The sequence below is a fragment of the Dermochelys coriacea genome, chromosome 9, assembly GCF_009764565.3.
Source record: "Dermochelys coriacea isolate rDerCor1 chromosome 9, rDerCor1.pri.v4, whole genome shotgun sequence".
NCBI classification, from domain to species: Eukaryota; Metazoa; Chordata; order Testudines; family Dermochelyidae; genus Dermochelys; species Dermochelys coriacea.
In genome coordinates, this window is record NC_050076.1 from 194,810 (window position 1) to 212,108 (window position 17,299).

Sequence of the window (17,299 nt, forward strand, 5' to 3'; positions counted from 1 at the left end):
CCAAGGCATGCTCCGGCACTGGGAGTAGACAAAACTCTGCTAACAGTGAGAAAAGCGCCAACTAACTATATACAACTAGTCTACAACAGTCCAAACCGAAAAATTAAAGAACTGGGATAGGGAAACAAGGGAAAAGGACTAAACTAAGATGATTGAGTAAGGGTTTGTCTACACTGGCACTTTTGTCGCTAAAACTTTTGTCGCTCAGGAGTATGAATGACAAAAGTGCTAGTGGCGAAAAGTGTTGGTGTGGACAGCACTTCGTTGGTGGGAGCCATGCTCCCAGTGACGAAGTTATAGCCCCTTGGAGGTAGTTTTATTTTGTTGCCGGGAGAGCTCTCTCCCGGCAATAGTGGCCATACAGCGCACCATACAATAGTGCACTTGCAGTGGCACAGCTGCAGCGTCGTAAGGTGTGCAGTGCAGACATGGCCGAAGAGTTTGCCAAAGTAAGAGGAGCTGTTCCAGCGACTGTCACGGGTGAGATGGTGCCGAGCCAGCCGGGCCCCTTATAAGCATATGGCACTAAAGGGCGCTAGAGCTGGCCCACTGAATACCACTGCGGGAAAAATTTGCTGGTGACTGTGCATGCAGTGTGTGTGCACCTAACGTGGAATGGACATGAACAAGCACTAAAAGAAGAAGAGACCTGAACAATTGAGAGGGAAAGGGACTAGCTCCTGGTTGTTTAAAACAATTAACACCTGACAAACAAATGGAAGAAAAGTTCAATGAAATTGAATTAAACACCCCTATCCTTTCAAATGAAAGTGGAGAGACCTCCATCTCTAGTTCTTCCATCTTGCCAAAATTCCTCCAGCAAAAACAAGGAAGAGAACACATGCCACTCCTGATGGGTAAAAAGGAAGCAGAAAAAACATTTAAAAAACAATAAAGAAAAGGCAGTAAGAGACAAAAGCTTTTTTCTTTTGTAAGAAAAACGTACCATCTAAAAGCCTCACTGAGTGACACCTCCAAAAGTGATAGTGATTTTGAGGGGCCTCAATTTTTAGGCACCCAAACTGAGATACCTTAAAGTAGCCTGATTTTCAGAAATTACTGAGCATCTAAAAGTCACATCCTTTTAATGCATTTCAAGTTGTGTACCCCAAATCACTTGTTATTTCTTAAAATTTAGGCCACTGGTGCTTTCAGAGCTTTAGCTAGAAGGCTTTAATTTTGATTCATGCTAGTTAGTATCTGAAGACAATCTCAGAACACTTTATAATTTATAATCAGCAACAGGCAGAGAAACCCATGAAAATACAACAAGAATGCACTCTCTTTACTAATCCAGTATACAGCCAAGATGGATTTTTTCACAATCACTGCACATTAGGCTGTACATTTACAGGATTCCCAAATCTACCAATATTTTGCAGTACTTTGTTCTCTCACACATGCTTATTACTTTTAACTCCTTGCCCCAAGATCTAACCTGCATTTAATTTAACTACACTGAACTTCTTTGGCCCACGTATTAGTTTTTCAATGCTCCTCTATCACATAGTTACTCATTATTTACTGTTCCTGCCAATTTATTGTTTGCAAGCTTAATTTCTTAATTCTACATCACCTGTATTTCAGATTATCTAATTAAAGACACACAAATATGTTGTACAATAAACTTTATTAGCTGTTCTCCTCTTTCTGACAAATGGAATGAATAATATTGATAGTTTTTTTTAAACCATAGGTAATTTGGTTGAGAAACTGCAATGAGGCTGTCAGGAGCACATCTTTTTTTAATAAACAATTGACTCCAAAAGAACCATGAGCAGGTACAAACAATGTTATTAATAACTGGAGTATTTTTCACTACTGATGTTAGTTTTATATTTTGCAGAAATGTATTTATAATTGCTCAGCTCAGAGCCCTGTGTCTCTCCAGTGCAGGGCCACCATGGAAGATGTGACACAGATGCAATCTGAGAAGTACATAAAAACTGACTGTTGACTCTGAAATCTCCCATTGATTAAAACATGCACATCACATGGAAAAGAAAAAATCCCAAAACCAAACATCTGAAATTGTTTGTAGAAAAGAGGAGAACTTGCCCATATTTTTTTCTTGTAGCCAATATCCCCCAGACGTTTTACCCAGCCACCATACCCCATTTCATTTCACATGATTAAAGAAGATAAATTCTAATTTATATTTATTCTCAAAACAAAAACAAAAAAAAAGCTAGGAGTAGGTGGGAAAAGAAATATATATATATTTCATATATATGTGTGTGTGCAACTATGTAAAGAAAATAATTCCCATAGGTACAAGTTTATAATTAAAGAAAGTTTTATAACAAAATAGGCAATTATTGTGAGTAAAATATTCATTAAAATCTGACACCCCTAAGGAGACACACAATTTTAAACTACAAACCTGACTCTTTTCTTATCGCCTTAATGATCATCCATCACTGCAACTGTTTTCTGTTTTGTTGCCAAAGAAAATTTGCTATTCATTTGTAAAATATAAGCTTCCCTAGCACCTAAACATGTTTTCGACTCAGAAAAGAGTGACGACCATTATCTATAAACAACTTTTGTAAGATACTGTAAATAGTGTTGCATGAGTAAGATTAAAAACATTAAATATCTTTATCCCCAGCAACTGTATATGCAAAAAATGAATAAAAATAGACTATAAGAATATCATTATGAAATTTTGAAAATGAATATCCCTTGTGAATTAATGGAAGTTAATGAATACATTAATTTGGAAATTAAACAAAAGTTACATTAACTGCCTATAAAGAAAAATATTTGCTGTGACAACAGAAAGTCAACCCACAAACTAAAACTTGAAATTAAATGCCTTGACCAACCCATGCTATTATAATTAAGCGTGCAAAGTTGCTCACGATTTACATCATTGGGTAAGATGACTTTTCTTTCATACGTTATGAAATTTTAGAAGAATGTATGTAAATCTTTTCTGAAAATCTCTGAAACTTACTTTCCCTTAAACATTAAGGAATTTTACCATACAATTCCCCACCCCTATCTTAATAGCTTGTCAGGCCATTTGACCTTCATGTTTGAAAAATGTCAAATGAACGCTACCACACAATAACACAAATTATTCAAACTAAAAGAGACACCAAATGTAAAAAAAAATATGGGAGCTGCAGAATGTGATGTTTAGTGTGTGACCCACACTGGAAAGAGCTAGAGGCAGGCTCAACTGAAAAGGGTTACAAGTTGTCAATGAGTAGGTTATGTCAGTTAGAAAATGAAAACCAAAAATCTCTCAATTTTCATAATTTTTCCTTTGCTGGTACCCAGATGTAAGGCCCAGACTGTTCTTCTATGATCTGCTTCACCTGGTTGTATATCTCTTCCAGTGTGTCTCCTTGGACAATAGCTGCAAAACATAGTATTACAGTGAGCAATCATTTTTTACTAGTTTTCACCTTGCGTGCAGAAATTCTCAGCCCCCTTCCCAGGGTGGGGATTTAACCAGACTGGAGAAGGAACAGACAACAGTGGGATAGTGGTTTATTGTGAGCTAAAGGTGCGTGACTGTTTGGGGGTGTAGGGCTTCCCCAAGGCCTTTGAACTGGCCAGTGTACAGCATCCTGGAGTCAGGAAGGAATTTTCCCACACTGAAGACTGGCATGTGCAGCTGTTTTTTGTTTGTTTTTTTTTGCCTTCCTCAAATACCTCCAAGGGTTGGTTTGGGGGTGATTTGTTATTTTCTGGTTTTCTTTTTTCGTTTTCTTCTAGTCCCAACTTTTGTGCAGGTATGCAGGAAGGAGAGTAAAAGAGCAGGGTTAGTTAATAATCCTAATCCAGATAAATAAATCATTGAGACTTGAAGCAAGTGAAATGGTGGTGTGGGCTTCCATGTAATGTAGATTTCGGAAATGGTCATCTGGATCATGAATCAGGACGTGAAAAATAGGTCATCTGGTAGATTCTGGTTGCTAGCAGTGTCCATGATTTGGGATGGAAGGAAGGGGCTAACATATGCATTTCTCTAATCCTCTACATCTGGGGCTTGCTTTAGAAACAGTTAATAAAGTTACAATCTACACTCAGACCATACAGATTGTATATATTATCACTGAGGCTACAGAAGCACTATAAATGAATCGAGGTGGGTGTGTTCTGACCCAAATCAGATTAAAGTATGGTCTGATTTGAATCAGGACTAGGGTTCTTGCAACGCTTTGGATCCAAATCACAAAAATCTTGATTGAAGCTTCATCTTAACTTAACTTCAATCTCACCTCCAGGCTGAGAACCCACTTAATAGAGTTCAACAGGAAAAAATGTATAATGCTGCTGTTTGGGGCAGGACACTGTATTCCTGTGTTTGTGTTAATACACACCATACTAGTACTATTACTGAACTCTCATTACATGCTAATAATTGCCTCTTACTCAGCTTTCTAACTCCTAAAACATTTAAAATCTATGACAGCATTTTATTTTACATTCAATGGTAACAAAGCTTCCTTAATAGCTGTTCTAATTCAATTTACCTGTCAAACCTCTTAGAAGATTCTTATTCATTTTACAATTAAAAATTTAAGCCTTCTTTGTAAACACACATACATGCATTCTATATCATACCACTACCAAACATCCTTATTTCTGATACTTGGCAAAATATTTTATCAATAGTCACTATTCAGAGCATCCCCTGTCGATATGGTGTTATAGGAACCATAGTAGTTTAAAATTCTTTCTGATACTTGCACGATCATGTACACTACACATTGTACATGCTAGGTAGTATTATTAGATAAAGGTGAATTACAGGAGCTCTACTAGCTACCGGTATAATTATCAATACTGCTATAGTGCCCAAAAGTACCAGTCAGAATCAGAATCTATTATGCTAGGCAATGAACAAATGCATAGGAATACATGGTCCCACCCCAAAAAATGGTATTACACATTCTTCCTGATGATGTTTGTTACATGAGTTCTTAGTCTAGGGGTCCAGTTATGCGAAAGACTCACTAGATTATGAATCCGTCCCGCAGCCAGTATGGGAGGTTGGATTCTGGATTCTATTTTTAGGTTGTTTAACACCACTTTCTATTATAAAAGATTCTTGGGATTTTTTTTTGAGAAATTCTAAAATCTCCACTGTTTGCAGCAGCTCTTTGATATCTGGCAAGGGGAAAACCTTCAGGCTAGAGAAGTACCTTTTCTTTGCTCCATGAAATTCCATTTAGGTTTAGGTGAGTGTTTGACCAACATGGCAAACTAATAACTGAACACATACATTCTAAAAAGCCTGTCCCACACCCCTGCCAAAGCAGCAGTCCCTACACTCCTGCATCCTGGCACATCCTGGCCGAGGGCAAGAGTTCACCTAAATCCCAGGGGAAAGGTGGGAAACAGTCAGACTGGGCCTCCCTCATAAATCTCCAGCATCCCATCCACTGACCAGCAGTTATTGAATTTAAACATTTTTAAATTTGCAAGATTGGATAACTTGCTCCCATGAATATTAAAAGCATTGACAGAAGAATTCTCTGAATGATTAAGTTGATTTTTAACAAATCGTGGAACAATGGGAAGATACAAAAGACTGGAAAAAAGCTCTATTGTTCTGTATCCCCCAGGTGTGAGCTGGAATTGGGGGGTCTTGCCCCCCTACATGTGAGGCAGGCTCTGGGTGGGCCCTGCCCCTCTGCATGGGAGCCAGGATCGGTGGAAGGGTGGGAACTGAAACATGGTCTCTCACATCCCAGGCAAGTGTGCTAACCACTGGGCTAAAAGTTATAAGATGGGTGGTGATGCTGCTACCCTGAAAATTTAGGTGCCGAGTGAGTTTAGGAGCCTAATGAGTTCAGCAAAGGAGTTTTGTGGATTGCAGTGGAGCCAAAACTGGGACTTAGGCACCTAAGTATCTTTATGGATCTGGACCTAAGTGACTTGCCCAATATCACATAAGAATTCTGTGGTAGAGCAAGGACTTGAACTGTCTCCCAAGTCCCAGATTCTAACCACTGGACCATACTTCCTCTCATGGCCACATCCCTCCCTTCAAAATATGTCCCCACTGTCTCCATACCAGTCCCTGCACTGTTCCTGCATCTTCTCCCCAGCTCCTCAACATGTTGGTCCTTCGCTGAAGCTTGCCTCTCTATAGGGAGGATTGTTGAGAAGAGGCAATCAGGCTGTGCTAGACAGGAGACAAGGCAGAGGCAGTGAAGAGACCAACATGCAGCCAGTGTGTTTTGTGGCCAGTACAATCATTGCCAAAGAGCCCCAGGTGTTGAGGGAGAAAAGCTGGGCTATTGCAGATGGGGGTGCTGAGAAATTATTTTTTTTAAAACCATGGGAATTAAATGTCCCAAAACTTTAAATTTGTCCAGTGCTGCCTTGTGCGCTTTTAGAATGTGGAGAGTGGCTAAATATATACCTCTGAAAACTAGGGAAGAGTTAAGGTAATACAAACTTAAAACTTCTGAAAACTAGGAATAGAGTTAAGATACATGCCAATTTAACCTCTTTGAGTGATGCCCCAGGTCAGCTTTAACACACATGCTAGCATTCCATGTTTTCAGATAGTGCAGAGCACTCAGGGAACAGGGCACATGATCACTGTAGGGCAGTGTCTAACACTTTATCTTTACTGACACAGAACTTTTGACTTATGTTTAGGTAAGATGTACTGAACAGAAGCTACCTACTCTTGACTTAGACTTAGGCTCACATAGAGTCTACTGCATAGAAACAACCCCCACTTGCTAAATTTTACAACCCCTTAATTCTCTTTTACCAAGCCCCCTTCATCCTTATACATAGGATTCCATTTAACATTAAACTTTCAGGTTTCAGAGTAGCAGCCGTTAGTCTGTATCCGCAAAAAGAAAAGGAGGATTTGTGGCTCCTTAGAGACTAACAAATTTATTTGAACACAAGCTTTCATGAAGTGAGCTGTAGCTCATGAAAGCTTGTGCTCAAATAAATCTGTTAATCTCTAAGGTGCCACAAGTCCTCCTTTTCTTTTTATTAAACTTTCACTTACCTTTTATTAAATCCAAAGACCACTCTCATATCCCACCTCATTGATAATCCCTATAGCAAGACCACCCTATGGACTGCTACTGACACAACCGAGAGAACTAGGCACTGACTTGAGGCATAAGGGATCCCTCAAGGTACACATGCAGCAATTTTCTTTGATCACACACAGGGGAGAGGGCATGGAAAAGGGCAAGGCTGCCCCAGACCACCTCATGTCACAATCACAGCTCTGCCAAGCTGTTCCAGCTAATCCCTCTACCATTCAAGACAGCTAAATCTATCAGTGAACACAGCTGGAGTGAATGTAGATAATCCCCAATGGCTATTGCCTGCTCCATTGGGGCAGAGTTAGGGCTGCCTTAGTGTGTACCTTAAACTTTGTATTTCCTTGTTCTCAGAAGTTTAAGTTTGCATTACTGTAACTTGTAATTTCCTGGTTTTCAGAGCTTTAGCCACCCTTCACATTCTGGAAAGGCATGAGACACCAGTTGGTGACCTTCATGTTAAAAGTTTCCAGACTTTTAATATATAAATAAGAGTAACGTTTCTAGTTTCAACAGCTAGCAAAAAGTTCTCATGCTCTAAAGTATAAACTGGCACCAGTTTAAGTAAAGAAGAAATTTCGTCTCAATGTTAAACAATGAATTGATACAAATATTTAATGAACTGTTGCAGTGCATTATGATGGTTTTACATGTTCTAAAACATTCATCATAGGCCAATATTGGAGACAAGATATATAACTGAAGTATATGGGCTCAGTCAGTTGTGACAATTCTTATGGTCCAGACAACACAATTCCACGCTTTGAAGGGAACTGTAATGAGGGATACAAACCTGTGAAATGTTCAGTAAATTCTTGCTCCAGTTTCATGGCTCTCTCAAAGGTCTTCCTGGCTTGCTCCTCTGTTAAACGTTTGTTCATTTCCCTGAGATGAAATACATTATAAAATAATAAGCAGTTACCAAATACTGCTGATTCTTTTGAAATAAGGTTATTAAATTGCCTCTGAATACGAATCCTAGAAAAAAACTAGCCCCATCCTGTCCCTGAATCTAAGATTTATTAAACTCTTGAAGGGAGACTTAAGTAAAGGGCGATAGTGGGAGTGCTGTAGACTAACTTTCCATTTCTTGGCATCTGGAAAAGACACTGGGGTTAACACTGAAATCCACTAAGCAACCTCAATATAAAATTAGAGGTTACCTGCCTGTAACCGGAAGTTCTTCGAGATGCGTGGCCCTTGTCTGTATTCCACATGTGGGTAACGCATGTGCACCATGTGTCTTGACACTGGAAATTCTAACAAGCAATGTCCATTTTACACATATGTGCAGTAGTTTGCTTCGTGCTCCAGACAGAGGGTATAAAGCATGATGCCAAAGATTCAAATGAAGGTGTGGTGATCAGTGACAGGACAAGATAGATGTCCCATTGAAATACAGGCTTGAGAATCGGTGGAAAGGTCCTGATTAGGCCCTTCATTAATCTAACCGTTGTAGGGTGAATGAGTGAAAATGGAGCACCTGTCTACTGGAGGAAGAAAGGCACCGACTGTTTCAAGATGTACCTGTAGTGAGCTAATGAAGAGACCCGTGTTTTTTTAATAACAGGAGATAATCTAAAATGACTGGGATATCAGCAGAGTTTGAGGAAGACTGATGATGTGTGTTTGCGTCAGGGAAGCCTGGCTGTTTGAAAATAGCCAGAGCCTCGCGAACCAGCTGAGCGGCAGCGAACCAGCGGAGCAGCGGGGACAGCAGAGCAGCTCACAGCAGGAGTTTGCCTGGGACTGGTAAGTATCCGAGTGTGTGTGTTTGCTTGCTGAGGAAGTATCCGAGCGTGTGTTTGCTGGGAGGGCAGGGAGAGAGCCTGAGTGAGTGTCTGATTGGCTGCTAGCCTGCAGGGGGCGGGCATTAGGGTGTCTGTGTGTTTGCGTCAGGGAAGCCTGGCTGTTTGAAAATAGCCAGAGCCTCGCGAACCAGCTGAGCGGCAGCGAACCAGCGGAGCAGCGGGGACAGCAGAGCAGCTCACAGCAGGAGTTTGCCTGGGACTGGTAAGTATCCGAGTGTGTGTGTTTGCTTGCTGAGGAAGTATCCGAGCGTGTGTTTGCTGGGAGGGCAGGGAGAGAGCCTGAGTGAGTGTCTGATTGGCTGCTAGCCTGCAGGGGGCGGGCATTAGGGTGTCTGTGTGTTTGCGTCAAGGAAGCCTGGCTGTTTAAAAATAGCCAGAGCCTCGCGAACCAGCTGAGCGGCAGCGGAGCAGCGGGGACAGCAGAGCAGCTCACAGCAGGAGTTTGCCTGGGAGTTCGCCTGGAGTGAGCCCAGTGAGGCTTACATCTTGCCAACGTCTCTGAGGAAGCTCATAGTAGGTAGGTGATATGGAAGGGGGGGTTCAGCTATTGTGACCTGCACTGGATGTGCCATGTTTGTCTTTCTTCCACAGGACAGAAGCGACTTTGTCTGTACAAAGTGCAAGCTGGTCTCCATATTGGAAGAGAAGATTGAAGGTCTGGAGCAACAGGTAACGACCCTGCGTTGTATACGAGAGACTGAGGATTTTCTGGACCAAACTCAGGATAGCCTTCTAGGGGCACAAAGCTCTAAAGATATAGAGCAGGTTGCACAGAGGAGCCAAGAGGCCAGTGAAGAAGCTTGGCAACATGTGACCTCCAGAAGAGGTAAGCGGAATGTCCGGGTTCCAGTAACACAGACACAGGTAACTAACCGCTTTCATGTTCTCTCCACAGGTACCAATGCGGAGAGTGGACCAGATGATATGTCTGGGGGGAGAAAGCAGAAGGAGACCCCGCTGGTTGGGAGGCATGAGATGCGATGTCCTGAGGTTGGGGGTTCCACGACCACCACTCCCAAGAGGAGAAGGCGGGTGGTGGTGGTCGGGGACTCTCTCCTCCGGGGGACTGAGTCATCTATCTGCCGCCCTGACCGGAAAACCGAGAAGTCTGCTGCTTGCCAGGGGCTAAGATTCGTGATGTGACGGAGAGACTGCCGAGACTCATCAAGCCCTCGGATCGCTACCCCTTCCTGCTTCTCCACGTGGGCACCAATGACACTGCCAAGAATGACCTTGAGCGGATCACTGCGGACTACGTGGCTCTGGGAAGAAGGATAAAGGAGTTGGAGGCGCAAGTGGTGTTCTCGTCCATCCTCCCCGTGGAAGGAAAAGGCCTGGGTAGGGACCGTCGAATCGTGGAGGTCAACGAATGGCTACGCAGGTGGTGTCGGAGAGAAGGCTTTGGATTCTTTGACCATGGGATGGTGTTCCATGAAGGAGGAGTGCTGGGCAGAGACGGGCTCCATCTTACGAAGAGAGGGAAGAACATCTTTGCCAGCAGGCTGGCTAACCTAGTGAGGAGGGCTTTAAACTAGGTTCACCGGGGGAAGGAGACCAAGCCCTGAGGTAAGTGGGAAAGCGGGATACCGGGAGGAAGCACAGGCAGGAATGTCTGAGAGGGGAGGGCTCCTGCCTCATACTGGGAATGAGGGGCAATCAACAGGTTATCTCAAGTGCTTATATACAAATGCACAAAGCCTTGGAAACAAGCAGGGAGAACTGGAGGTCCTGGTGATGTCAAGGAATTATGACGTGATTGGAATAACAGAGACTTGGTGGGATAACTCACATGACTGGAGTACAGTCATGGATGGTTATAAACTGTTCAGGAAGGACAGGCAGGGCAGAAAAGGTGGGGAGTAGCACTGTATGTAAGGGAGCAGTATGACTGCTCAGAGCTCCGGTACGAAACTGTGGAAAAACCTGAGTGTCTCTGGATTAAGTTTAGAAGTGTGTGCAACAAGAGTGATGTCATGGTGGGAGTCTGCTATAGACCACCGGACCAGGGGGATGAGGTGGATGAGGCTTTCTTCCGGCAACTCACGGAAGCTACTAGATCGCATGCCCTGATTCTCATGGGTGACTTTAATTTTCCTGATATCTGCTGGGAGAGCAATACAGCGGTGCATAGACAATCCAGGAAGTTTTTGGAAAGCGTAGGGGACAATTTCCTGGTGCAAGTGCTAGGGGAGCCAACTAGGGGGAGCGCTTTTCTTGACCTGCTGCTCACAAACCGGGTAGAATTAGTGGGGGAAGCAAAAGTGGATGGGAATCTGGGAGGCAGTGACCATGAGTTGGTTGAGTTCAGGATCCTGACGCAGGGAAGAAAGGTAAGCAGCAGGATACGGACCCTGGACTTCAGGAAAGCAGACTTTGACTCCCTCAGGGAACAGATGGCCAGGATCCCCTGGGGGACTAACATGAAAGGGAAGGGAGTCCAGGAGAGCTGGCTGTATTTCAAGGAATCCCTGTTGAGGTTACAGGGACAAACCATCCCGATGAGTCGAAAGAATAGTAAATATGGCAGGCGACCAGCTTGGCTTAATGGTGAAATCCTAGCGGATCTTAAACATAAAAAAGAAGCTTACAAGAAGTGGAAGGTTGGACATATGACCAGGGAAGAGTATAAAAATATTGCTCGGGCATGTAGGAAAGATATCAGGAGGGCCAAATCGCACCTGGAGCTGCAGCTAGCAAGAGATGTCAAGAGTAACAAGAAGGGTTTCTTCAGGTATGTTGGCAACAAGAAGAAAGCCAAGGAAAGTGTGGGCCCCTTACTGAATGAGGGAGGCAAGCTAGTGACAGAGGATGTGGAAAAAGCTAATGTACTCAATGCTTTTTTTGCCTCTGTTTTCACTAACAAGGTCAGCTCCCAGACTGCTGTGCTGGGCAACACAAAATGGGGAAGAGATGGCCAGCCTCTGTAGAGATAGAGGTGGTTAGGGACTATTTAGAAAAGCTGGACGTGCACAAGTCCATGGGGCCGGACGAATTGCATCCGAGAGTGCTGAAGGAATTGGCGGCTGTGATTGCAGAGCCCTTGGCCATTATCTTTGAAAACTCGTGGCGAACGGGGGAAGTCCCGGATGACTGGAAAAAGGCTAATGTAGTGCCCATCTTTAAAAAAGGGAAGAAGGAGGATCCTGGGAACTACAGGCCGGTCAGCCTCACCTCAGTCCCTGGAAAAATCATGGAGCAGGTCCTCAAAGAATCAATCCTGAAGCACTTAGAGGAGAGGAAAGTGATCAGGAACAGTCAGCATGGATTCACCAAGGGAAGGTCATGCCTGACTAATCTAATCGCCTTTTATGATGAGATTACTGGTTCTGTGGATGAAGGGAAAGCAGTGGATGTATTGTTTCTTGACTTTAGCAAAGCTTTTGACACGGTCTCCCACAGCATTCTTGTCAGCAAGTTAAGGAAGTATGGGCTGGATGAATGCACTATAAGGTGGGTAGAAAGCTGGCTAGATTGTCGGGCTCAACGGGTAGTGATCAATGGCTCCATGTCTAGTTGGCAGCCGGTGTCAAGTGGAGTGCCCCAGGGGTCGGTCCTGGGGCCCGTTTTGTTCAATATCTTCATAAATGATCTGGAGGATGGTGTGGATTGCACTCTCAGCAAATTTGCGGATGATATTAAACTGGGAGGAGTGGTAGATACGCTGGAGGGGAGGGATAGGATACAGAAGGACCTAGACAAATTGGAGGATTGGGCCAAAAGAAATCTAATGAGGTTCAATAAGGATAAGTGCAGGGTCTTGCACTTAGGATGGAAGAATCCAATGCACCGCTACAGACTAGGGACCGAATGGCTCGGCAGCAGTTCTGCGGAAAAGGACCTAGGGGTGACAGTGGACGAGAAGCTGGATATGAGTCAGCAGTGTGCCCTTGTTGCCAAGAAGGCCAATGGCATTTTGGGATGTATAAGTAGGGGCATAGCGAGCAGATCGAGGGACGTGATCGTTCCCCTCTATTCGACACTGGTGAGGCCTCATCTGGAGTACTGTGTCCAGTTTTGGGCCCCACACTACAGGAAGGATGTGGATAAATTGGAAAGAGTACAACGAAGGGCAACGAAAATGATTAGGGGTCTAGAGCACATGACTTATGAGGAGAGGCTGAGGGAGCTGGGATTGTTTAGTCTGCAGAAGAGAAGAATGAGGGGGGATTTGATAGCTGCTTTCAACTATCTGAAAGGGGGTTTCAAAGAGGATGGCTCTAGACTGTTCTCAATGGTAGCAGATGACAGAACGAGGAGTAATGGTCTCAAGTTGCAATGGGGGAGGTTTAGATTGGATATTAGGAAAAACTTTTTCACTAAGAGGGTGGTGAAACACTGGAATGCGTTACCTAGGGAGGTGGTAGAATCTCCTTCCTTGGAGGTTTTTAAGGTCAGGCTTGACAAAGCCCTGGCTGGGATGATTTAACTGGGACTTGGTCCTGCTTTGAGCAGGGGGTTGGACTAGATGACCTTCTGGGGTCCCTTCCAACCCTGATATTCTATGATTCTATGATTCTATGATGTTGAGCCCAAGCAGAAAAACGTTTCCATTTAGGTTGGTAGCAACTTCTAGTTTAATCTTTCCAACTTTGAATAAGAATGGCTTGGATGGCTGTTGAGCAAGAGAATTCTGATGCTCATCCAATCACCAGGCCATGAGGTGAAGTGGGTATGGATTGGGATATCTGATTTAGCTTCCTTCCAAGTAAGGAGAGCCGAGAAGGGATAGATCCTAACAGGAGGATGGACTGACAGTCTCAGAAGTTCTGGGAACCAAAACTCTTTAGGTCAGTTGAGTGCTAGTGTTGGGATTTTTTTCAAGCCCTTTTTTTACTTGGCTTCCTAAGAACTCAGTTCAACTCCAGCTTTCATCACTCAGGTATTTTTATTTGGCATACAGCAGTGCTATACTGAGTTGATCAGAGTCAAATGCAGTGGGGATGGATGCAGGGTATATCACAGCTCCAAAGTTACACAGAAACCCTCTCCTTTTATGTACATTATATTTCTCATTACATTTACTATACATTGCATTCTCATTTTTGGATTGGCTTGGAACCAATTCCTGTGCAGCATGCACAGTCCATGCACTGTCCATACTTCAAATTCATATTTACCTCATCTTTACATTCCTTTACATTTACATTTGTCCCTTGTTATCTAGTTCATAGTAATTAGTTCCTCGGGTGTTCTCCCTCTTATCTTATTTGGCTCAGACATTTTGTCTTCTTAACCTAGTGATCTATCTTATTTAGTACAAATGTGTTTTCAACCTGATGATTCATTTACATCCCGAATTCTATCTTCCCAAAAATGAGGCCACTCTCTATGCGTTAATTACTCACATCGGGCCAGGCCTCAGCTACATTCCTCTGCTTTTGTTTTTCTTTTTATATTAGCATTTGTTTTATTTGCATTATATATATATATAAAAAGTTTATTACCCAGCAGCACATTTGCAAGGACCACTGTGGCAGCTATTATTTGAACCACCATTAATATTGAGCTTAAAGTACAAACCAGGAGGTGCAAACTCACTTCCTCTGGTATAGCCCACCACAGTGTTTTCTCTGCCCAAACAATATTATTTCTAATTGCTTGTTGCTTGGCTATTAGTTGGGCAATAGGCCCCAATTGATTGAGTTTCCTTTGCACCAAACTAGTGGTTGTAGTAGGAAGAGGGCCTGAAACATAAACTTATGTATCAGAGGCCTGGTATGAGGCCTAGGACAATAAACCTGGCTAGCGCCCTTTGAACTTTATGGATCTTCTGGTCATTGGGCAGTTCGCTTGAGGTCTGCTGTGTCAGCTGTCTGCGCAGAGCTGGGACGACATACAGAGGGAACACACGCATATCCAAACATCTGACAACAGTGGTGTTAATGGACAAGGGAGGTATAAGTGCAAAGAGATTGGTCATCGGTGACTCCAAGTCAGTGTTGTCTGTCATATCCTTTGTCACGTTCTCCTTCATCTGCACACTAGGCCATAGGGCATGGATTCCCATCTGAGTCAGAGAAGTGAGGTTTAGACAAAACCTATTCAGCCTCCCCAGGCACGGTGCTGTCCCCACTGAAAAGTTGTGGTCTCCCAGAGCACATACTGTGTACCTGAGCTGTGCCACCTCCTTCACTCTCTTCTTAATGACTAGTCAGGTGCAACCTCCCTCGCTTGTGGTCAGGTTTATATAGGCTGACCACTCAAAGAACCATCTGTGCCTGATTCATGTACAGCAGGCTGTGTTTATTTCATCTCCTTATGTTGCCATTTTTATACTGGAACAGTGCTGTTTATAGGTCCCATTATCTACTGTACACTGTTAACATATACTAATTCTTTAGGATTCCCTGTCCATCTAGGAACAGCAATTATAATTGGCACACTTGAATTACTAATTTTATGTGATGCCCAAGGTCCAGCACCTTTTAGCCTTGCAAATTTTCTTTCCCAATATTATGAATTCCTTCTTCCACTAGTGTGGTCCAGGTAAGTGTGCTGTTTAACAACCTTGATTACTCCCCTTGCTTTATCTTTTCTATTTCCTGTATTAAGTGCATAACACACAGTGCTCTTAACAGCAGAAACCACGCCCCCTCAACCCTGCTGAGCATGCTCTAACGGCTGCTGCAGTATAAAAGGGAGCAGCCTAGCTCAATCTGGGCTGAAAACTGAGGAGGAAGGATGCACCTCGCTGGCTCCAGTTGAGGAGCAGCCAGGTACCTGGACTGAGGGAGCAGGAGATGATGAGGCCCAGGCACCTGTGGACGTTCTAGGGAGATTGCAGTCAACACCTGAGGCACCCTGAAACCCCGAAGACACCCTGACTTCAGCTACAGGAGTCACGGTAGGAAGTGGCCCCAGGAGGGTCTACCCAGGGTCCTAGCAACAGTTGGCGTGTTGTAGATGGATTCCATGCCGAGTTAGTGGAGAACTGCATCACCACTACCAGGGCCCTGGGCTGGAACCTGGCGGAGCAGGGAGGGCTTGGGTCCCCCAAACTGGCTGCCCCTCCCTTTTGGGGGGGTGTCCCATCAATCCCTGCTGCTATGGACTTTGGCCATTGGGCCTTGCTTCCCTGCCACCAAGGGGAGTCCTATCAATTTTGGCCATTAGGCTTTGCTTCTCTGCCGTCAAGGGGAGCCCTATTGACTCTGGCCAGTTGGCCGCTCTCCCCTGCTGACCCTGGGGCACCCTACTGACTCCAGCCATTAGGCCACACTCCCTCGCAGATGAGGGGAGCTCTAGTGGTGCCAGCAATTTGACCACGCAGCCCTGAAGTTGAGTCGAGTCATATTGATTTAACCAAGGGGCTACCACAACCTCATCCCCGTTTCATGTGACAGGGGTGGGAGGTACTGGCTCTGCAACAGAGACCCAAACTCCTGTGCCTCCCAGTATGGTTGTCCCTTCTGGCTTTATACTTTTTGTGGAGCACTTTTTAAACAACATTTTATGGTTGATCACCTGTTTGGAATCAAGAGGAATTTTTCCCTGGGTCAGATTGGCAGAGATCCTGGATTTTTTTTACCTTTCTCTGTAGCATGGAGCACAGGTCACTTGCAGGTTTAAACTAGTGTAAATGGTGAATTCTCTGTAACTTGAAGTCTTTAAACCATGATTTGAAGACTTCAGTAACTCAGCCAGAGGTCATGGGTCTTTTCAGGTATGGGTGGGAGCGGTTCTGTGGCCTGCAATGTGCAGGAGATCAGACTACATGATCATGATGGTCCCGTCTGACCTTAAAATTACGAGTTTGGAGGTGCTTACTTTGGGCTGGGGCAGGGTGTAAAAAATTGTTCTTCTTAACCGCTGAGGTTAGGACAAGATTCAATGGGCTTAAATTGCAGCAATGGAGGTTTAGGTTGGACATCAGGAAAAATTTCCTGACTGTCAGGGTGGTTAAGCACGGAATAAATTGCCTAGGGAAGTTGTGGAATCTCCATCATTGGAGATTTTTAAGAGCGGGTTACACAAACGTCAGGGATGGTCTCGATAATACTTAGTCCTGCCATGAGTGCAGGGGACTGGACTAGATGACCTCTCAAGGTCCCTTCCAGTCCTATGCTTCTATCATTTGTTACCTGCCATTAAAACAGCTGGATTTTATTTACATACATGTTTGTTAATTATTCTGAGCCTGCTAAAGTGCAATTGTTTTGCCTTAGAAAAAACCCAGACTTGTTTATATGCCACAACAATCAGCACCTTTTAAAAGTGTCTATTTGGAACATATTAGACCCATAAACTCTCATACCATACAGTACCTTCCCCAGTTGTCCATTTGGGCCCACAGATACCATTCAAATGCACCCCTTGTACTTCTTCAACAGCCTCAGATACTAACCCAGTGTCCAAAGACAACACTTTTTTCAGAAAGATAGATTGGTTTTGTTTAGTTCCAGATGGTGGTTTGTAGACTCTCTTTTTGTTTGTTTTTATGGTGCAATT

The 17,299-nt window shown here is 43.8% G+C and overlaps 1 protein-coding gene across 28 annotated transcripts in view; it reads right to left on the minus strand.

Moving 5' to 3' along the window:
• Window positions 1-1,613: 1,613 nt before the first annotated feature.
• The window catches only part of DLG1 (discs large MAGUK scaffold protein 1), a 465,475-nt gene continuing 449,789 nt past the window's right edge, over window positions 1,614-17,299 (minus strand). For all 28 annotated transcript variants that reach the window (XM_043492521.1, XM_043492523.1, XM_043492520.1 and 25 more), the window contains 2 exons: window positions 7,834-7,925; window positions 1,614-3,367 (listed from right to left, as the gene is read on the minus strand). In XM_043492521.1, the coding sequence (XP_043348456.1) occupies window positions 3,261-3,367; window positions 7,834-7,925 (199 nt within the window). In that variant the 3' untranslated portion in view covers window positions 1,614-3,260. The remainder of the gene's footprint in view (window positions 3,368-7,833; window positions 7,926-17,299) is intronic.